At 48.8% G+C, this 21,290-nt stretch overlaps 8 protein-coding genes across 8 annotated transcripts; 2 read left to right on the top strand and 6 right to left on the bottom strand.

Moving 5' to 3' along the window:
* Positions 1-1,010: 1,010 nt before the first annotated feature.
* Positions 1,011-3,104, bottom strand: FTJAE_6877 (uncharacterized protein; the record flags this gene model as incomplete). Its single annotated transcript, XM_037353534.1, has 2 exons — positions 1,011-2,731; positions 2,783-3,104. The coding sequence occupies 2 exons, from the start codon at positions 3,102-3,104 to the stop codon at positions 1,011-1,013; spliced, it is 2,043 nt and encodes a 680-aa protein (XP_037206030.1).
* Positions 3,105-3,990: 886 nt separating this feature from the next.
* On the bottom strand, positions 3,991-4,868 carry FTJAE_6876 (uncharacterized protein; the record flags this gene model as incomplete). The annotated part of the gene is made up of 2 exons (XM_037353533.1): positions 3,991-4,571; positions 4,619-4,868. The coding sequence occupies 2 exons, from the start codon at positions 4,866-4,868 to the stop codon at positions 3,991-3,993; spliced, it is 831 nt and encodes a 276-aa protein (XP_037206029.1).
* A 991-nt stretch (positions 4,869-5,859) lies between these two features.
* Positions 5,860-7,399, top strand: FTJAE_6875 (oxalate decarboxylase; the record flags this gene model as incomplete). The annotated part of the gene is made up of 4 exons (XM_037353532.1): positions 5,860-6,228; positions 6,279-6,494; positions 6,540-6,663; positions 6,711-7,399. 4 exons carry the CDS (start codon positions 5,860-5,862, stop codon positions 7,397-7,399), a joined length of 1,398 nt encoding a protein of 465 aa, XP_037206028.1.
* Positions 7,400-8,394: 995 nt separating this feature from the next.
* FTJAE_6874 (uncharacterized protein) lies at positions 8,395-9,401 on the bottom strand (the record flags this gene model as incomplete). Its single annotated transcript, XM_037353531.1, has 2 exons — positions 8,395-9,039; positions 9,165-9,401. The coding sequence occupies 2 exons, from the start codon at positions 9,399-9,401 to the stop codon at positions 8,395-8,397; spliced, it is 882 nt and encodes a 293-aa protein (XP_037206027.1).
* Positions 9,402-10,549: 1,148 nt separating this feature from the next.
* Positions 10,550-12,132, top strand: FTJAE_6873 (extracellular alpha-1 4-glucan glucosidase; the record flags this gene model as incomplete). The annotated part of the gene is made up of 3 exons (XM_037353530.1): positions 10,550-10,787; positions 11,193-11,324; positions 11,441-12,132. 3 exons carry the CDS (start codon positions 10,550-10,552, stop codon positions 12,130-12,132), a joined length of 1,062 nt encoding a protein of 353 aa, XP_037206026.1.
* Positions 12,133-14,543: 2,411 nt separating this feature from the next.
* FTJAE_6872 (major facilitator superfamily transporter) lies at positions 14,544-16,953 on the bottom strand (the record flags this gene model as incomplete). Its single annotated transcript, XM_037353529.1, has 10 exons — positions 14,544-14,789; positions 14,839-15,243; positions 15,295-15,682; positions 15,733-15,809; positions 15,863-16,054; positions 16,103-16,185; positions 16,235-16,322; positions 16,373-16,461; positions 16,514-16,659; positions 16,877-16,953. The coding sequence occupies 10 exons, from the start codon at positions 16,951-16,953 to the stop codon at positions 14,544-14,546; spliced, it is 1,791 nt and encodes a 596-aa protein (XP_037206025.1).
* Positions 16,954-17,555: 602 nt separating this feature from the next.
* On the bottom strand, positions 17,556-18,263 carry FTJAE_6871 (uncharacterized protein; the record flags this gene model as incomplete). The annotated part of the gene is made up of 2 exons (XM_037353528.1): positions 17,556-17,583; positions 17,635-18,263. The coding sequence occupies 2 exons, from the start codon at positions 18,261-18,263 to the stop codon at positions 17,556-17,558; spliced, it is 657 nt and encodes a 218-aa protein (XP_037206024.1).
* An 802-nt stretch (positions 18,264-19,065) lies between these two features.
* FTJAE_6870 (amino acid transporter) lies at positions 19,066-20,815 on the bottom strand (the record flags this gene model as incomplete). The annotated part of the gene is made up of 4 exons (XM_037353527.1): positions 19,066-19,530; positions 19,586-19,719; positions 19,761-20,422; positions 20,472-20,815. The coding sequence occupies 4 exons, from the start codon at positions 20,813-20,815 to the stop codon at positions 19,066-19,068; spliced, it is 1,605 nt and encodes a 534-aa protein (XP_037206023.1).
* Positions 20,816-21,290: the final 475 nt, after the last annotated feature.

Genomic DNA, 21,290 nt, shown 5'->3' with positions numbered 1-21,290 from the left:
ATGGGACGGGAAGATATCAGATGATGATGCCCGGATCAAAGGGTCCAACAAAGTTTGGAGATTCTGACGTCAGAAGCCACTTGAAACCTTCGAATTACTGCAGATTATATTAAATATCGTGGTGTTTGTATGGACGAGGATTGATACCTTCTAAGCGGATGATCCGGGTTCTGTCGGATCTTCATCGCAAAGCAGCTCGTTATACTGCACTGGAATTCATGATGTTACATCGAAACGATCTCGGCACTCAAGAAAATCAGTCCCCGCGCCATGAACCTGCAGCACCGATCTCCGCTTCAATACGGACTATCCATCCAGGGCTCGTATTCACCATCGAGACAAAGCACGTGTAGCCTGATTAATTCCACTCACACTCGTATAAAAGTTGACGATACTACTTTATCATCTCGACTCCCTCGGAACTCACGATCACTAAAAGGAGACAAGTCGCCGACGTGCCGTTCGAACATCAGATAGTCAGTACCTAGCCGAATAGAAAACACTCAGTCTTTAGTCGCAGCTTTACAGTAACGGGTGCAATCGGAAAATCAGACACACTTTGTACAAAGCCATGCTGTAGGCATTGATCGCCGGTTTGGGACGGCGCGGAAAATGTTTGCTGTATCGGAAGAGGCTCTTCCCACGTGGTCCAACAACCTTCTTATCATATTCTGGAAACATTCAATCGCTGTAGTAGGTGCAGCATGCAGGTAACTAACTTAGGTTGGGCCGTGGTCAGAGCGGCCTTATAAGATCGGGCAACAATCCATGGCGCCACTGAAACAGCATGATAAGACGACACTCGCAGCTGAGCGGGGGAATGTCTTGGTTGGATGCTAACATCGAATGATGCATGTGTGCACCTTTTGAGTTCAATATCACGTGCGTGGTGAGCTAAGAAGCGAAGCATCAACGAAAGAATGGTATTGTACTAATAAGATAGGCAAAAGAAATGTCCGACGCCGATTCATGAAAGCATCCTAGTCGTTACGTAATACAGATTCATAAGCTCAAGCCTCAACCTTCTCCTCATGCATGGTATGACCCTTGTCATCACTCAACACAGAGCCTCTCCTCCTCGGTGCTGACACTGCAGCCTGCGCGTCCCAATAGAGGTAAATAGCATCAGTATCGCCATCATACTCATCGTCAGAACCAACTTCAATGATGCGCCATTTCGCACGGCTAACGCGCTCGCGGCAAACAGCATTCATGTTAGCGAACCTGACCTCCGTATCTTCTCCACCGTAGCTCTTGATGTTCTTGACCAGGTTCTTGAGGTATGTAACAGCAGTTGTGTCCAGCATGTTGACGCGGGAGAAGTCCAAGACAACGAGACCGATACCTGGAAGAGATGACGGATCACTGATGTTGGCTTGTTTGCGAAGGCGAGCGACCCGCTTCTCGCCGACAACGGACCAGTTGCGCTCTGTCTCAGGCCCATGACTGCCGTTGTAGAATGCTGCATGGTATGTCTGAATCTCATCAAGTACCTTTGAAGTGTTGGAAAAAGCATTCGGGAAGATAAGGGACTCGTTGAAGGTGAAGATCCTGGTGTCTTCTGGGATATGGGTTGACAAGAGGTGGTTGCTTCCAGGCCAGTTCGATCTGGGACTTGACTCAACGTCGGCTCCAGTAGATGAAAGTTTGGTAAAGACCTGGCGCAGAAGGATGTAGACAATGTTGAAGCCAACAGCGCATCCAATGCCGACCTCACTGGAGTGGAAGAGGGTAACCCAGAGTGCAAGCATGGAAGCGACAAAGTCTGCCAAAGAGGTCTTCCAGTAGCGATAGAATGTCGAAGGGGGTGAAATGAGACCCCAGACAGCAGTGATGATGATAGCTGCTAGTGTCGCCTTGGGGATCCAGTAGAGTGTACCAACAAGCTCGTAGACACAGACAAGAACAACAGCCATGGTCACGACACCAGAAAGAGGTGACTTGACGTTGCATGATGAGTTGACAGCTGTTCGGGACATGGCACCACCAACACCCATAGCATGGAAGAAACTGTTGAAGAAGTTGGTGACACCGAGGTAGCAAAGCTCTTGACTCTGATCAGAGGTGTAATGGTTCTTGACGGCGAATGCTCGTGCAATAGCCAAGTGTTCAACGGCAGAACCAATGAAGACAGCGATACTGCGAGCTGCCACTTCAGGGATGAGATCCGCCTTGGGCATTGTTGGGGCTTGCTGACCCTTGGACTGGACCTTGACGACTTCAAAAAGGAAGTTATCTGGATCTCGATTCTTGTTAACAGCGTAACTGACACCAGTGAAGAGCACCAAAGTCAGGAATGCCCTAGTCGTGGAGAGGAGCCAGATGACTTTGTTATCCTTGCTCCATCTCTTGCCAGACTTCTCAAGAATAGTAAGGAACAAGATTCCAGTGAAGCCAATGAGACATGCCCAGCCATTGGCATTGGGAAGTTCATTGAAGATATCGTGGATCTGCTTTGCCGCACCATCACGGACATTATCTTCACCAAGCAGTGAGTCCATCTGGTTAAGGATGATAGTGATGGCGATTGCAGTAATGAAGCCACTGAGAACAGGGAGGGATATAAATTCGAGGAGGAAACCGAGTTTGAGAAAGCCAAGGATGAGACCGTAAACTCCCATCATGAAGGCAGTTGCGGAGGCGATCTCAGATGGAGTCCATCGATCTTGTAGGGCGTGCACGTTCTCGGAGGTGAGGAGGCCGATAAGTGAAGTTGGGCCGGTTGATACATCTGATCATCGTTAACACAGACACAGTGTTGGAGGTATCGTGGAGAGCTTACCCTTAGTAGATCCCATAAAAGCGTAGAGAACAGCTGGAAGCCAACTTGACATCAACCCATATTCAACGGGGATGTCTGCAATCTTTGCATAAGACAGACCCTGAGGAATCAACATGAGACCCAGAGTAAGTCCAGCAATGAGATCATTAACGATCCATCGTGGATTGTACTTCGGCAACCATCCGACAATAGGCACCTTATCACTAAGGTACTGCACAGTTCCGGATGGCAAAGCTTTAGCTCCCTTGACTCCTAGTCTCGCTGCCCGATTCCAAGTGACATCGTTGCGAACGTCAGACTTGGCTTTGTCGAGCAGTTTCATACTGGTGTGATCAAGATGGCAGAGTTTTCAGTAAAGATGTGGTTTTTCGAGTCTGGAGATTCGAGTCCAGAGCTGACGTTGTGCGGATTAATATAGCCATACGCTAAAAATAAGTCTATCTATCTGAAGCTACCGAATCGAGGCAGCTCTATCCTCAGGATCAACTAGTCGTCATGTGTAAGTTACACTGACAGACGTGAACGCTACAGAGGGCATCACTTCAACCCCCTCTACCGGTGACCATTCGCCGTACACCCTCCCCTCATCACCACTGCATCGCGGATTGGGCACGTATATAAATGCGACGCTCTGTCTGACGGGCGTATATCCCCATGCAGGAATCATCGACAGAAGGATGTGCCTCGATACCGAACACCGACAGATATCCATTCAATCCGAGAACAAATCAATTCAGTTGAGTTCGACCGTTGTATCACACAGATTGCTTACACGGCGTGTGTTAGCAGCCAGTAAGCTGACCTTGGGCTTCTGCCGGAGTCGCTTAGCCGGGTCTGGGAGGGTTGCGTGCCAGGGGGGACAAACATGTCCGCTGACCACATGATGATGGGGGTACCAAGATCGACGCCTAATAAAGTCCGGGGGTGAAGATCAGTGGTGGAAGTTACATCGATACAACTTCGCTTGAAACGGGAACCCCAGGGGCTGCCGGACTTGGTACATGGGATGAAAAGCCTGCATGACTAGGATACCAAGAAAGAGGCGTACATATCACGAGTCATAACGTGGCGTATAGCGTGCATCAGCTTTGTAATTTCTGAACTTCCTAAAGTGCTCTGGTGTAATACTAAAAGGTCTAGCCTCTAAAGATAGGACCCTGTCAAACAAGCGAATTGTCGAATCACACAAGTAGGTCCGATGGCTTCCTTCAAGACCCCTCTTCTGCAGGCCACGCCGCCCAACCAAACATAACAGTGATCTTGAGCGCAGCGGCTACCCACAGCGCACCAGAAGTCCCCAGCTCGCTCTTCGCAATGAGTCCTCCAACTATAGCGCCGATGAGGAGAAGCACCGGTGCTGCAACACGCCTGTTTCTCTCCGCATTGACAAAAATGCTCTCAAACAGTTCCGCGTCGGAGAATAGGTCGCAGTAGATGCTCGTGAGAACAACACTAGTCAAAGCGTTGAACTTGAGCGCACGACTCGCAACAGCTTGGCCGCAGCTTTGAAACGCCACGAGAGCTATTGGTACAATGACGTACCAGGGTGTATCATCTGGGCCTGCGCCTTTAGGGCCCCAGGTAACGATACAAGCAGCTGCAACGATGAAAATAGTCTGGATGCCAAAGGACAAGCAAAACACCCATTTTCTTCTCGGTGTTGGTGTAAACACCCGGTGCAGACGGCTAAAAAAGAATGAACCGATACAAAAAGCCAGAATTGAAGATCCAGACTTTTTCCAGCGATTAGTCCCAGCCGTAGGTCCAAGACCAAGATAAACCGTATTTCCTACAAACGTCAGATCAGATCAGATTTAACGGGAAGGGAGGATTTACCGGTCTGCATAGATACAAAGGCACCCCATGTTGATATGGAAGCACTGTCGAGAATGCCTGTTATGATGTAGCACGCCAGAAGCATAACATCAGCCCAATCTCGGCGGACATCAGAACCTAATCTCTCGCGCAACCAAGATCTAGATCCTGGTTTTGGAGCGAGCAGAGCCTGCGTCTCATTGCTCTGTGCGGAGATGCCGTTTTCAGCTCTGCTCTCACCGTTGGTGATTGCGCCGTATGGTTGAGACATTTGGTGGTGGTAAGATTGCTTGCTGTGTGTGTTGGCTTGATGATGTGAAAGTGGTTCGAGATATGCGTTTCTTTGTAACGTCGGTTAGAAGAGGGGCATAAATAAACGAAAATTGCCAAGTACGATTTAAAAAGTCGAAGCATCAGCCAAGGCAAGAAACACAAAAAGATCAACGAAACAAGGCCCCTCCCCCAGACTCTCCGCGTCTTCACCGAGCTAAGACAAGGTTATCAAACAAAGCCAAGCTTAGCTCCGCCCTTAAAAGATAGTGCTTAGCTTGCTTGGCTTAGCTCGCTCCCGATCGTTTACTTGCAGAGGAGAGACAGCTATTCTTGGCATAAGCGGGGAAATCTCGCACCAAATCCCGGGTCTAGTTTTATCTCCGGCTTACAACATACCCCACATCCCGGATTCTTCTTTTGATTCAATTGCACGCTATCACGGCGTCATCTTTACACACCATCTTCACTTCCCCTCCTTTTTACTACGTTGAGTATACGGCTCGAGCTGATCACACCCTATCAGGCTACGCGCCAGCACGTAACGCCCTGAGAGCTTGTTACATGTGCTTAGTGATACGCCGCATCCATACATATTCAAGAGTTGTACTGTGATACCACGTAGGCAGGGTTGTTTACTTGTTTGACTTGGAGGGGGCCAATGTGCCGGATAACCGATCCCCGCGTTGGCAAGCGGCAGTCATCACCATCATGCACTGTTACCCCAGACGGGATTGCATACCAAACTAGACGTAACTCGGTGATTCGCCGGTGATCGCTTTCTCGGCGTCATGAACTTCGTTTCGCGCTGTATCTTGGCATTCTTCACCCTCAACTCTGAGAAGCCTACTTAACGTGAGTGACGATTGAGCAATTGGTGCCCCCCCATCCATCCTTCATCAATGTCAACCAGACACTCATCCTGCCCAAATTAGCATTCCTTTATTCTCCAACAAGTCAATTGTAACACTGTCTGTGACAGCCCCGCAAACATGCATCTCCCTCACCTTGCCTATCTCGCAGCCCTTCTGGACATCTGCGCGGGCGTCCCCGTAGAGGACAGTCCTCGCCAGAGGCTCCTCAAAGGTCTGGGACTACCACCCAACTATCGCGGTGTGACGGGCGGCAAGAAAGTGCCGTTCACGCCGGGTCACAGAGACCCAATTGATAAGCCAGTCGACTCTGTCGGCGACGAGCTTGACCCTCTGCCCTGGCGCAACGGTCTCGGAGCTTCTGTTTTGGGACCGTGGAACGAGGCGCGCTCGCGTCAGAATCCTGATCTCGTTAGACCACCTAGCACTGATCATGGAAATCTGGCCAACATGCGCTGGAGCTTTGCGGACTCGCATATTCGCATCGAGGTTCGTGCAGATAAATGTGATTTGCAATAGATTTACTAATTTGAGAATAGGAGGGCGGCTGGACCCGTCAGACCACCATCCGTGAGCTGCCAACGAGTGTTGAGCTTGCGGGCGTGAATATGCGTCTTGGTGAAGGCGTTTATCGCGAGCTTCACTGGCATCAGGAGGCCGAGTGGGCCTACGTGCTGGACGGAGAAGTCCGAGTTACGGCTCTTGATTACGAAGGCGGAAACTTCATTGACGACTTGAAGAAGGGAGATTTATGGGTAAGTAAGCGGGTTCTGTGCTGATCGTTATCTAACAACCTGCAGTACTTCCCCAGCGGAGTTCCTCACTCCCTGCAGGGTCTGAGCCCCAATGGCACGGAATTCCTTCTTATCTTTGACAATGGTCACTTTTCTGAGGAATCGACCTTTGTACTCACAGATTGGCTCGGTACGTTTTCACCCGGTTCTGGAGATGCACGTAACTAACATGAGCAGCTCATACGCCAAAGTCTGTCATAGCCAAGAACTTTGACTTGGATCCAGAGGTCTTTGCTCGTCTTCCCGAGAGCGAGAAGTATATCTTCAAAGGCCGCACTCCCGGCCCTATCAAAGATGAAGCCCCCAAGGGAAAGAAGGCAAAGAAGTCTAAGTACAACTTCACCCACCGCATGCTCGACCAAGAGCCTCTCAAGACAAGCGGAGGCCAAGTCCGTATTACCGACTCCAAGAACTTCCCCATCTCCAAGACCGTAGCTGCAGCCCACGCCATCATTGAACCCGGTGCCATTCGCGAGATGCACTGGCATCCCTCTGCCGACGAGTGGTCATTCTTCATCAAGGGACGCGCCCGCGTGACAATCTTTGCTTCTGAGGGTAACGCACGAACCTTTGACTACGTTCCCGGTGACGTCGGCATTGTCCCCAAGAACATGGGACACTTTGTTGAGAACATTGGAGATGAGCCCATTGAGATGCTGGAGATCTTTAGGTCTGATGAGTTTAGAGATATTTCGCTGTTCAAGTGGATGGGTGAGACGCCCAAGAAGCAGGTTATTGATACCCTGTTTGCGGATGATCCCAAGAACGCTGCCAAGTTCTGGGATAGAATCAAGGATGCAGATAATGATGTTATCACCAAGCCTGACTTTGTTAGGTCTAAGCCTGAAGCTGATGAGGAATTGTAAGCTCCCTCATAAAGATTGTATAAGCAACTAGTTTGGAAGAATTTAAATGTACTGGTTCTTATAATTCTTGATAGAGGTGGCATATCCAGAGTGAGGCCAGAAGTATTAGATACAAGCCCGCCAGGACGATTTGCACAGTCGTAACGTCAGTACAAGTAGTAATATACCTTGAAACATGTTGTTGTCGAGAAAGATCGTGAGTGGAGCGGGATTGTGACTTGACCCCCGTGCGTAGATCATTGTGTATTTAACGTTTGGCACTTTTTCAAATCGAGCGTTAAAGATACAGAATATTAACATTCTAAAATAGAACTTATAGAGTTAATGAATAGTCGAAGTTTGAGTTCAATCTAAAAGCAAGACATTTAATTGATGCAAAGTTGCTTATTCAATTGTCGCTCTCTTCATCTTCTGCCCTACCCTGGCGATTGCGATTCTCATTGTGAGTGGCCCCACCCCCGATTGAACAGTCACTACGGAGTAAGCCGGCCAACGCAAACTACGACGGACGAACCTTGTAAGCTCAGAAACATTTTGTTTGCAGCGCTTCTGATATCCGAGTCGCTTGGTTTCTGCGCAGGCTGTCAATAGCTACTGTGACCGCGAATGGCCCAAGCGACCCACGCCCACGATCATGTCGCGCAGTAGCTGCTCTGTTCTCTCAATGACTAATCATACGTTGGTTGCGTGGTCTAGTTGGTTATGGCATCTCGCTCACACCGAGAAGGTCCCCGGTTCGATCCCGGGCGGAACCATTCTTTTGCCAATTGTTATTTCTATTTCATTTTTCTTCAGCATAAGTAATCACAGGATCCAAAGGCGTCATCGTGTTTGAGTAAGTGTAAATATCAATTGAATAAAAACCGGCTGTATCAAGAGGAGTTATTTATATGCATGGCGTAATATCCCAACTCTGACATACAGTTCTTTCCGAATATTAGTAGTGTACCCTCCTGTCGTGCAGTCTCATCATCATTAAACCTCCTTGCAAATTGCTACTGTAGGTCAAGCTCCCTATCATCATCTTCATGTCCTTCCCTTGGTGTAACCAGCTTTGTCATGACGCGACCCATCCACGCAAAGATCTTCCAAACTCCTCCCTCAAGGATCAGCAACTGGAGCTGAACTTCCGTCTCCACATCTTCTATAATCTCTCCAACAGAGCGCCCGGAAGTCTGCAAAGCGGCCTTGGCAGTCTGTGTGCTAGTAGACGATGCGGCACCTTGAGGCGTAGTTGCGTCAGGTGCGGGCTTCTCAGGCTCACTCGCGTCATACACGCTGAAAAGTGCAGCGCGAAGAGAATATGAATATCCACCGTAAGGCTTCCTAGCCCAACGTAAAGAACACATTTCCTCTGGGACGCGATCAAGAGCATGTTCCGACACAGTAGCGCTCGTGCAAACGCACTGCTTGTCGTACATCATCAACGTCTTCGACTTCAGATATCTGCAAGCGCGCCGACAGCTCTGCACACCACTGCCCTCGCCTGGAAACACGGCATCACTGGGCAACTTGAACGTACAACCCAAGCAATCTGGTATCGGATCATCAGGTGACGGATCCTGATCAGGCCAAAGCTCGCTCTTCATACCGGTATTGATAGCGCTGTAGCTTCCGAATCTTTCGCTGCCGCTCTTTCGCTGCCGCAGGCGACAAGATCAGTTGGTTTGCCTGGGCAGGGGTCCATACAATAATGACCGAAGCCCCCGACACTTTTGCGCCGGTTCGGTATGGTTTCTGAGCAATAGCAGTCTGTGCCTTGTACCAATGCCATGGGCTTGCCTTTGGCCAGGCAGTATTGGCCGCAGGCAGTCCATGTGTTCTTGGTTCTGTCGCCTTTGACTTTGATGACTGGGTCTGCCGTGTCTGACAGGCCGCCAAAGCAGCCACGATGGGTACGTTTGCCTGCGCGTGGTGGCCTGTTGGGCGGATCATTCATGAAGCCTTCAGTGAAACCGAGGACTGAAATCAACAAAAAAGCTGTCTTGATAAAGCGAACCATTATGAATGAATTGCGGCGGAAGACGAGGCGATATTTTGGTCTGTCACAAAGGGAAGAATTTTAAGAGAGAAATGGGTTGACAGGCTGGCAAACAGGAGACGCACTGCCTTTCTTATCCATGCAGACGCTCACGTCTCGTTCGACGGCTTTCAGTTGTTGGTTGTTTTGAAACACTGTTGGTTGTGTTGTTGGTGCTTAGCCCCAGCTTATACCGGGATTGATCCATGTTGTTTGGACGTCCTGCTGCTGATCAGCGCCAAAACGCACGAGAGCACTTTCTCTCGGCCAATCAAGATCCATAAAACTTATGGCTCAATTAAAGTCTAACATAGGATGCAAATCCCGCAATCCGCGTTCTATTTATGTTTAATTGCTTGTCTGCTGATCTCAAGGATGTGTAGTGGATAACGGAACACAAACGCCCAAGAAGCCTGTCCTAATCGATAAGATAAGCTGATAAACTTGCGATATTTCGAGACAGCTCAGGGTCTGACGGTCATGCATGGCCTTCTGAAACCTTAGGGATTGAATAGGGATGACGATAGAAGGCCAGCGCCAATGAATTGCGCAAACAGTCTTTGGTTCCGTGTTACTAATGCCTGATCAAAGGACGAGCAATTGTATAGGATCTGTATTTGCTTAGGGTTATGCATCTCCAAGCTCGGACGTCCGTAGTCAAGTTTACGCGTTTCTCGACCTCAGGCTTGGAAAACTGTTTTACTAAATCCGAGAAATAATCTGTTAGTCGCAAAGGTCATCGATCTCATATAAGATCTGTGGCGTCCGTGGCAGTGATAGTCCTCAGTAACTCTCTCTGTATTCTTGTTCACTATCAGGCTCTCCAACATGTATCTATGACAGATCCTGTTGGCACTCGGTGCCTCGCTCATTGCTCCGGCAGCGACCTCTCCCGCCAATCCACTAGATGTCAGATCATTAACCTGCGCTCAAACAGCCGGCACCTACCTCAGCTCTTCTAGCAACGCTCGGTTTGCTACTTATTGTGGATTTACACCGAATGCCGCAATTCCTCTATCCTTCATTCGAATACTGAGCTTCGATCCATGCTTGGATGCTTGCGCGAGGAATACCGTTTGCGCTGCTGTAGCATGAAACCCAGGTTTCAGCGATTGTAACCTGTATAGCTCATGGCTGGTGGGCAGAGATCTAACCCTGCTTGCGATCTGGGAATCAGGCAAGCTCCAGCCCAGGTTTACAACGACTTTGGAGCCTACCACGTCAGTGGAACTGACTACATCTGCCAAGCGACGACATCCGCCGAGGCTACTACATCTACTGAAGCAACAACCTCTGCTGAAGTGACTATCTCCGCCGAGGCGACTACTTCCGCGGAAGCCAATACATCAGCAGAGGCTACTACCTCTGGTGAACATTCTACATCGATAGGATCCTCCGAAACGTCTTATACAGTAGAGTCTACATAGACAGAAGTGGCATCCTCTCTTCAATCAACTGTACTTTCCACTACTACGGACACCTCATCCACCGGTACTACCGCCGTTGACTCTACAACGAAAGCCTCCAGCTCCAGCAGTACACCAGAGAGAGATGATTGCGATGATGAAACCACTACTCAGTCCACCTCTACAACGACGCCCGTCTTAACAACGACATCCGAGTCAAGCTCTATCGAAACCCAGTCAGAGTCTAGGCTGGCATCTGTTTCTACTGCCACTTCCTCTCTGAGCACTGCGACAACCCAGCAACATCCGAGTTGAGCTCATTCGCCAGCCGATCTAGATCATCATCCTCCATGACTACAGACGTTAGCTCTCTCGGCTGGTCAATCCACTAACACCGAGACCGCCAAGACTACTGAGACTACCAAGTCCATCGAGAGCACCAAGGTCACTGAGAGCACCAAGGCTACCGAGTCCACTAAAGCTACTGAGGCGACCAAAGGTACTGAGGCCATCAAGATTACCAAGAGCCAGCTGCCGACCCCCTCACTAGTTCAATCTCCATCCCTGTCTACACCAAGCCTGTCTCTTACACAAGAGTCATTCCTACCTGGACAGTCACGACTATTACATACGTTACCGTCTATCCCACCAACCCAGCGTCTTTGACCACAACTTGCTTCCCTGTTATTATCACATATGAGCCTTATGGCTGCGATCACCCGACTTATCCAGTAGTCGAGATGACTACAACTACCATGCCATGGAATACCTGTGGATCTCATGGGGAGAATACCGTTACTCTTACGATGCCCGCAGCTGCTTGCGAGACCCCAAGCGGTACCCACGGATACGCGACTGGCCTTGGCAACGTTCACTTAACGCAAGGATCACACAGCTACGTGCAACCAGGTCATGAGAACGGCCATTCCTCTGTCTCCAGCAAGCCACAGCCTCGATATGAGAACGGGAAGCCGTATGTGTCCGTTCATGGCGCACCAGCACAAACCCACAATAATGGAACCTACCATCCTCCTGCTCAGCCAATCTTCTCTGCATCCAAATCTGGTGTCGTAGTACTCCCTTTGGCGTCTGCACCTAGCAATGGTCAAGAGGCCGCCCCAACGACTCTCGCCACTAAAGGAGCTGCTACCGGTGAAGGACAGACCACCAAGTCGACACATGGTAAGTACCCTTCTCAGCCCGCAGAGGCACCATCCATATCGGTTATTACTTCCGGTGCCAATAAGGAAGATCTTATTGTTTGGACTTGGATTGTTGGAGTCATCGGTTTGATGATGGCGTTTTAGTATCATGCACTGAGTGCGTAACGGAAGCACATATGTATTATTCGTTCTGTACATATATAATATTCCAATGAGTAATATAGTAGATGGAGATGTTCTACTCTGGCTCTACCAATTTTTTCACTAGTAAAGGGTAAATTTGCCAGTATATATACCATCTTCTACACACTGAATAGTGCTTGAAACCAGCTGTAATTGATGTCTATTTGCTTCAGGCGTCGAGTTACAGCCACAGGATGGCTTCCATTTTGTGATTTTGTCTTGTGATGTGGGCTTGACATCAGTCAGTCTGCAGTTTGCTTCCTCTTGAACATAATACAGGGCGCAACGCGTATGGTCGTCGTGGTGGTACAAGCCAATAGTGCTTTACACTTATGAAAGGTGGTTTCTTGTTGTCGTTAGGGTCATGATCGAATTCCATTATGAATTTCGCAAGGCACGCATATTGTCACTCGTGTGATTGGGTCTTTTTTCGTCACAATTTCTTATCTGCATATCGATTTTTGGAATAGGCGAGGTATTCGAGCCGCCAAACCACCAGCCCACTGTTATTGGTGTGATGATATGGAGCTTCTACTTGGTATGGAAGCCCAAGTTCTTGCCAGCTCTCCGCTCTCCAATTTCACCAGTCGTCGAGTCCCTTAGTTGAAAGGGGGATCAGGAGTCGGTTACGGGAGGCCCTGGCGGAGACAGTATTGATACAGTTCGTATTCAGTCATGCATGCCTGGCAGTTGGTCCAGGCGGTGTTGTAATTGAAGTATTCTACATCAGGGTGTGGATGGGGTCCGTTGCCATCGCTACGACGTTGCTGGCATATTTGGAACTCATCATGGTTTCCGGTATGCGCACCACATCGGCTGCAGTACAGTGTGATATGGTATACAGTACACATGATTGCGGTTGGCGCAGTAAGCTCTACCGATTGAAAGTAGATCAAGGGTTGATTAGAGAGTATGATGTATAGTGGGGTGGTCAGTTGTTGATAGAAGGGAAAGTAAACTGTTGGTTGAGAAGAACGGAAAAGGTAAAGAGAATCCTAGAAGCTCAAAATCAATATAAAGTAGCAATCCCAAGCTTTCACTGTCATTCGAAGATGAGGATTCAAAGTGCCAGTGTCAGAGCGGCAGTGACTGATATCATCATATGGCTGACAGATGCTGCCAGTGCCAGCACTGAAGAGGAAGAGGAGCGACTGTTGATATGAGCATTGGCACTTTCAATCAACAGGAGGACGTAAATCATCAAGAACTTCACTGGCCTAGCACAGTAACCCCTTACTTATTCAAGGTTCTCAACAGCGTTCTCCAGCGATATAAAACAAACTACAGAGGGTCAGCGTCTTGTCCTCAAGCAACTAGGGGCATTTGATTGCCCCAACTTGCTTCTCCATTCATAGATCGACCAAGACATCGTAGCCAGATAAGCCACGTGACCCATCACGAACTTGAGCCTGGCAACATGCTGCAAACACTAGATCCTGATCCTAACAGCACGCTATCTAACAGGTCGATTCACTCCACATAACCTCAAGGAACAGCTCTATCAGCCACAGCAACCTCTACCATTCACTTCTAATTCGACATTCAGTCCTATTAAATGGTTAAGACAGCAAAACAAGTCTCTTAAGGGATCAACCAACACGTCATTTGCACATTCATCAGACATACGAAAAAGCATGATAGTCAGTGGTTTTCAGCTGTAGTCTTGTTGCAAGCGAACAAGAATAAAAAGGAACTTTTCACAGGTAATTTAATGCTCACATGAACAGACAACAGTTTTACCAAAAACTTAATCTCCAAATTTGTCCTGCTCAAGTCCTCGGCATGAGCTTGCCGCTGACCAGTCAGCCGCTACTCACTTTACCAACTGTCCTTCTTGCGCTCCGAACACCATCGCCAGCTGATGCTAAGCCAGAACCTGCGTCTGAGAGCGCCCGAGGTCTCAAAAAGGGAGCTTCCCAGGCTGCTAACTGCTCACTCGCTGGGAGATTCAAACTGCTACCTACTCAGGGCTCGCCTTGGTTCCTCTCTGATCAGCATGGCAAGGAATGATATTACGGGTAGACAGATTATAACCCTCTACCAACGACGAGGGATCTTCTTACACATTCAGGACTTCCTCAAGAATGCCGATACTTTGGCCATAGGGGCCAAGAACTATCAGCACAGGGTCTTATGTCAATTTAATATATAAAAGGGATTTAGTAGTAAGATTCACCAATTCTCTTTTTTCGTACGGTTGAAGAAAACCACAGCCTTTAGTTTCTATTCAGTGAAAAATTCAACTATGTTTATTAAGAATATACTTGAACCTTTGCGTAACTAGTTATCGCTTCCAAATGTGGGGATAAAATTGGCTAATACCCTTGGTAACTTGGGATCGAACTGGCTGTAAGTTCAGATCTAGAACCGTGCTAGTCTGTATAGCCCCCAACCTCGTCCAAGAACTTGTAGTATCTCGGCGCTTTGGCGATTCTCCATCTCTTCCCAAAAACAACGAGAGGAATAGCAGCAAGAACCGACAGTAAGACCATAATCCCAAAGCAAGTCATGGTCCAACCATAGCCGGCGGCTTCAATAAACGGCTGGACAGAGTACGAAATAGCGAAATTGACCATTGAGGAGCACATAGCCAGTACAACCACTAGCTCTCCAGATATCTGGCACCGTTAATCTTCTTCTGGATACGGTATCGCTTAAAAGACTTACTCCTGGGAAGCAGTCCATTGCATATGCAGTGGCAATCGTGCAAGCTCCAACCTGATGTGAGATCATGGCGCCGATACCGATGGCAATGGTGATCCAATGTGCTTCCGTCTGAGCACCCCAGCCATAGAGCATGTACCCAACCGCAGCGAAGAGGAAGCAAGGAATGAGTGTGTAGAGTCGCATCTCAGGTTCTCTGACACCGCCATTCCTTCGAGCCAAAGCAATGACGACTTGATCGCTTAGTACACCGATACCCCAACCGATGATGTCTCCCACCAAAGCGGCAAAGAACACAAGACCAGTGTTGGTGGTGCTAAAGTTGTAAGGCGGTTCCGTAAGGATCTCGGAGATGGTGTTGAAGGAGACGATTCCGGCGGTGGCCCCGAAGGCATAGATAAACGCAGCCTAGGTTTGTTTGTCAGCGAAGGGCAGTGAGGAATTGACGGAAATGCTTACGGTGACGACGTTGGGAAAGCCCCAGAGAAAGAAGGGACGGCGAAAATATTGCCAGAAAGTTGTTTTGTTCTGAGGATACCTCACCAATGGTTTCAAGATCTGTCTGTAAGATCGCTTGGGAAAGTCATCGACAATACCGTTGGCCTGGCTTGTAATTGGTCTGAGCTCCAGCTTCTTTCCTGCAGTAGATTCCTCCGCTGTCTCTTCATCCTTCTGGGAGGGAAGAGGAGCGGACTGCAATCCAGCAAATAGGAAGCGAGGGAACAAAGTCTCCTCAAATGAGAAGATGAATGCTATCAGCACGAACGCGAAGATGAAGCCAACTATATTCTGTGACCACCTCCACCCGACGGTGTCAGACATGCTGCCACCAGAGATGAGGCCCAGGCTGCCATGAGGTCAGTATAAAGTCCCTACAGATGTTGGTTACGGCCTTACATAGAGCCAAGCTGCTGGGCAAAGAGATAAACCGACAACATGCGACCACGTTCGTGAACAAAGAACATGTCGAAGATCTATAAATAGACTCAGTAGTGTTGTGAGAGCTGGATACTGTTCAAGGACCTACAGTAAGTTGTATGATGGCTTGATAAGCAGACGTTCCAATTCCATTGACGATCATGTTAAGCATCCATTGAACTGTCCCTTCAATGGAAGCGAGCCAAAAGCCGGTGGCAAGACAGAGACATGTTGTCGCCAGGAAGACTAGCTTTCGGCCTAGGATGTTGGCAGTGGGCATCCACCAAATATTGACGAAGCCCTTGATCTGGTAAGTAGCAGGATTAGGGATGGGCGTGATGTAACATACCAGAAGCAGATAGTTTAAGGCGCTGCCACCGTTCATGTTTGTCAAAGAGACACCTGTGTCTTTGCTGACTTTAGTCCAAGCCGCTGTTGTGTGATCAGTATTGACAGATGAGGAGATGTTCCCGACACTAACCTCCAAGAGTGTTTTCCCCGAATGAAAAGGCACAAGCGTAGAGCGCTACTAGAAGCAATTGGTAGTATTTCTTTCGCTTCGTCCATGTCTAGACAATCGTCAGTAATACAGTGGGGGAAAGCCCCCAACGAGTCTCACGAGCGGATCGCTTCCACAGCCCGTTGGCTGCGGAATTAGAACAATGTCAGACTGTCCGACATGATCGCTGTTATCTAGCTTGTGATTGACTTTGACTCTTATTAGCTTTTTTTTAAGGCCAGAACGAATATACTTGCATACCGTCAATGAGTTGTTCAGTTCCTGGAACAGCTTCACGATTGATCTGCAGAGCCATGATTAGGATTATGAGTGCGCAGATGATCTCTGGCTGTTTCTCGATGAAGACGAATCCAAGGCGCCAAGCGGGTGATTTATATGCTTCGGCCCTGGTATTTGTTGGCTGCAATCTCCGGATGATTCATTCCGACGTGGCTTATCAGTTCGTTGGTTGTTGATAGCAACTCGGATACGACCGTGAAGGTCCAAGCGAGAGAGGCAAATCGCCTGATAACAGCCACATCTGATAGTCGCCGAAAAGCGCCTATCTAGAATCTGGGGTAACGACTAGTCAATATAAAGGGCGGCGTTAGTCTCCATCTTTACCCCGGATCGGTGATGGAGTCTAATCCTTCGGGATTGACTAGTGTCTCGTGAGCGTAGTCCACTTTGAAGATGGCCATTGTCACGTAATAGCGCGGTGGAGATGCGAAAAGACACGGATAGCGGCATAGCGGATTCGGAAATGTGCAACCGACCTTCTAAAAGTAGTAACGTCGAGGTCGATCTTAAGATGATGATGGTATCGCTCATGACGGAATATCGATGTCAGACAACAGCTGATAATTTGCCCCGCGTTCGGCTGGACCTTCCCTGGACTAAGCCGCGAAGGGCTTATCTCAACGGGTATCTCAAGTACTTTATCAAAGCCACGCTTCCTTTCCACCTCAACGCGATATGTTAGTGAGCCGACATCAGGCCGCTATCTGAATGATTCCAAATATTGCGGCTGACGAATACCAGTAGTTGCATTCGGTAGCTAGCCAATTGATGAAGAGTGTAATATTCAACCTATGGATAAAGCTGTGATTACGCACAGTGTCACGCAGGGAAGAAAGTGGCACTATGTTTGGAAGATAATCAAAGATATCGTATTATATACTATGAAGTTGATATCGTCAGTCCAATAGATACGGCCGGCAGATCATCACTGCCTTGTCTCAAAGGCTGCGAGAGGAACGCGGTCCTTTGAAGCAATCGGCAACCAAGAATGGCCGTCCAAGATTTAACACTTGCCCTTCTTGAGAGTGGTCCTGTAAGGAGTTAGCATAGCTCATACTTGTAAATGTCAGCGGGAGACTTACTCTGTGTGCCAGCTCTTCATACGTCCCTGACCTCCCTCAGGGCACTTGGAAATGGGAAGTGTAAGATATCGTTGACACTCCGTTGAGCGAAGAGCCTGTCGAATTCCCCACTCATTGTAGATCTCAAAGACGAACTTGCCATCACCCGACGGCGCGTCAACGCACTTGGTCCTCTTCTCACCAATGTTGTAAATGCCTTGCGCACCATTACTGCACCACTCAGTAGCAGCCTTCGCAGCAGCAACCTTGTTACTTTCCCAAGGAAGAATATTCAAGCCGCCGTAACAAGCAGCAATCTCGGGGTACTCAAAGCCAATGGTGCGAACACACACGTTAGCATCGGCCCAGAGGCTGAGGCACTCATTGCCGACGGTGGGGTTCCATTCCTTGAATTGATCAAAGGAGATGCCGAACTGGGCGGAGATCTGGAGGCAGTTGTCGCCGGGTTTGACATAGTAGAAGACGTCGCAGTTGTCGACCATGCCAGGCTGGATGGGGAGGGGAGTTGTGATGCCGTTGTCGCCCTTGATGGACTCAATGGCTGTGGCCTTCTTGGCTGTAGCGCTGGGACTGGCGGCGAGGGCACCTGCGCTGGCGGAGAGAAGCGTTGCCATGGTAGTGAACTTCATTGTGACGGTTAGGTATTGATATTGAACTCGTTGTATGCTTGTTCCTTGAATGACTGAATGAGCTTGAGCAATTATCTACTGACCACGGAAACTTCTCTGCTTAATATAGATTTTTATCCTGAGTATCATCCTCCGATTCAAGCTCGCCGAGCATAAAATTATCTCTCAAAGACCATAGCCATCCCATTTTTACAACACTAATGCAGGGCAAATTAGGCTGCTGCCGCCGGCACCGCAAAAAGTCCCCTGAAAATCACTTTCTCACCAATAACGACCATGGCCAAGGTGAGGCTGGTTCGTTTGTAGAAATAACCGAACGTCTTGGCATGAGGCACAGAGCGGCACAGGTGGATCGGTCAAATATTTCCGCATCTCGGATGACTTGAAAAGTCGTATCATCAGAGCCCTATGAGGCCTAAGGCTGACACCCGAGGGCCCGGGGAATTCTTTCACGATGTGGAGTTAGAGTGGCTTTTGCGGTGTGAAAAGAATAATGCTACGGTTGTGACCCCACCAAGGTCGGGGATTGCCTGGTTGGGAAGGCAGTGCGAGTTTTTTTGGTATGCTACGTTGTATTGAGAGTAAGCTTCTATTCAGCCGCAGGCTAGTTCGTGAAAAACGATCCTTAGAGCTGCAATTAACCTCGTAGTGAATAGATATATAACAGCACTTATGGACCCTAAGCCAATAAGATGATACACGTGTGTCGCCAGCGTCAGATCGCAACGTTCAACATTGGGTCAGCCATTCTTTTCGTGCCATCGTTGGAAGTCCACGATACGGGGAAATGCTACCACGGAGCCTAATCCTCCTTCACGATATCTGAGCTTCGAAGTGCGTGGTATTCAGCCGTCGGGCGAGTACCTTCTAGTGTCTGAACAGCCGCCATCCGTCGAGCGTTTAGAAGATCCAAATTGATCTGAGGTCCCGTGAAGGAGCCCTTTTTAGTTGTAAACCAGAGGACTATGACAAACGCGACCAGTCCGGTGAAGACGACCGAGACATAGCTCATGTTCTCAGGCGTGACTGGCATGGTGGTCGGGAAACAGTACAGGATGTCGAGAAATACTACCCATGCGACTGAGATACCATTGATGGCAGCGCCGTATCTACCAAGACTGAAGTACCGAAGGGGCAGTACACGATCACGCCCTCGGTAAAGAAGAACAGCTTGGGGAATGACGCATGAAGTTTGGAGAAAGATGATGGCTGCGCTGACCATGGCAGAGAATGCGGTTGATGAGCCCAGGAATATGAGACCGTATAGCTAAAAGATGAGGTGAGTGAGATGGAAAGGACATAGTTGGTAGATATGTACTAACAGTAATGAAGACAGCAGAAAGAAGAAGCGCGTTGACAGGAACTTGAAACCTTGAATGAACTCGGCCCCAAAATTGTGAGTATGGCAAGGCACCGTCACGCGAAACAGCCCAGAGCGTTCGTGACGATGTTGTCGCTATAGAGTTAGCACAGACCTTTTCGCGGTGGTAAGCTTACCATTGGCGACAAGATTGGCGAAGAAACAAAACGCAAACAGTGACATCAGCACTGATGCGGCCGGGCGAGACCCAGTGCCCTGATAGTAAATCTCAAACAGTGGCAACCCAGTCGTCGTGTTAAGTACCGCTGGCAGATCAGAGATCGCATACATGAGAGCCGTTGCAAAGGGGAACGCGGTTAGTAAGCCCATGAGTAATGGATATATCATCACCTTAGGCACATTCTTGGCTGGATTGGGTATCTCTTCGCAAAGATGAGCTCCACAATCACTTCCTAGAAATGCATAAACAGCATTACCCACTGCCAGCATGAATGCAAATCCGTCACTTGACCAGCCGGTCCTGTTGGTAGTATCGGTAAAGATAAACTCAGCTGACGAATGGTCTTTCGTTACGACAAAGAGCGTTATCGTAGTCGCGCTGAGAGTGATGACAGATAAGATGAAGACCATCTTGTTGAAAAGAGGAATCCACTGCGCCGTGAAAATATTGGCGGCTGTGGCGATCCATATTAGGGCGACGTATATCAGATATTGGTGCCATCGCTTTTGATCCCAGTCTGGATGCCATGCGCCGACGATATCGAGGATCATGGATGAGACGAAGTTGGAGACTGAGCTTGAAGCAAGCCACCAGCCGATAACACTCATCCACCCATTTCTGTTAAACAAGTCAGTATCTCAACGTATGAGTAAGTCTTGGTACTGACAGATATGATGCGAAAGGTTTGTAGTCATCCCGCGCAACCATGAAAGACCAATAGTACTGCGCTCCGGCAACAGGATACGCCGATGCAAGCTCAGCCATACCCAGCGATACGATGGTAGTCATCACGCCAGCAATAGGTAACGACCACAAGGTCCCAGCTGAAGACGCCTCGGTTAAGCTAATTCCGATTGAAGAGCCTGTTCCGAGCCATGTACAGGTCAAGGTGAAAGACAGTGCGCCTAGGGACCAGAGCGAGAAGCGACGCGGCATGGCTTGCACGTAGCCAGCGGCTTCTAGCTCGAGGGCATCGCCATTGCTAGCTGTGCTTGATGAGGCACGCGACATTTTGTCGGTTTGTGATACGAGAGACAACGGATGCTTCACCGTCGGGTGAAAACTCAGCGATGGCCGCTACGGCGAAAAAGTCCCTACCGCCAAGGTTTACGCGAGGAAGTCACGCTGTAATACCAACACTTCAAGCCGAGTTTTGTGAAGTGGAGGATCGCGATGTAGCACGGGAAAGAGAATGAAAACTGGGAGATCTGAACCCCCTCATCTTGATGCGCTGTCGATCACGAGGCAATGTCTCACTTGAGTTGCACAAGCGACGCCCAATGAGAGTCTCAAGATGCGTTGAGTTGTGCAGAGAGATAAGAGATTAGAAATTATGCTTATATGCAGCTACAGCCAAGTTTTCATAAGCAAGTTTCTCAGCTCGCGTGACGTAGCCAGTCACAAATACCTGTGTTCAGCAAAAAGGGCACAGGGTTCCGATCTTGCAATAACTGATGAATAAAGAAGCTCGATTGCGTAAGAGTAA

This window comes from Fusarium tjaetaba (assembly GCF_013396195.1).
Source record: "Fusarium tjaetaba strain NRRL 66243 chromosome Unknown NRRL66243_c0000135, whole genome shotgun sequence".
Lineage (NCBI taxonomy): Eukaryota > Fungi > Ascomycota > Sordariomycetes > Hypocreales > Nectriaceae > Fusarium > Fusarium tjaetaba.
Note: the sequence above shows the minus strand (reverse complement) of the source record. Positions and strands in the feature narration are given on the sequence as shown.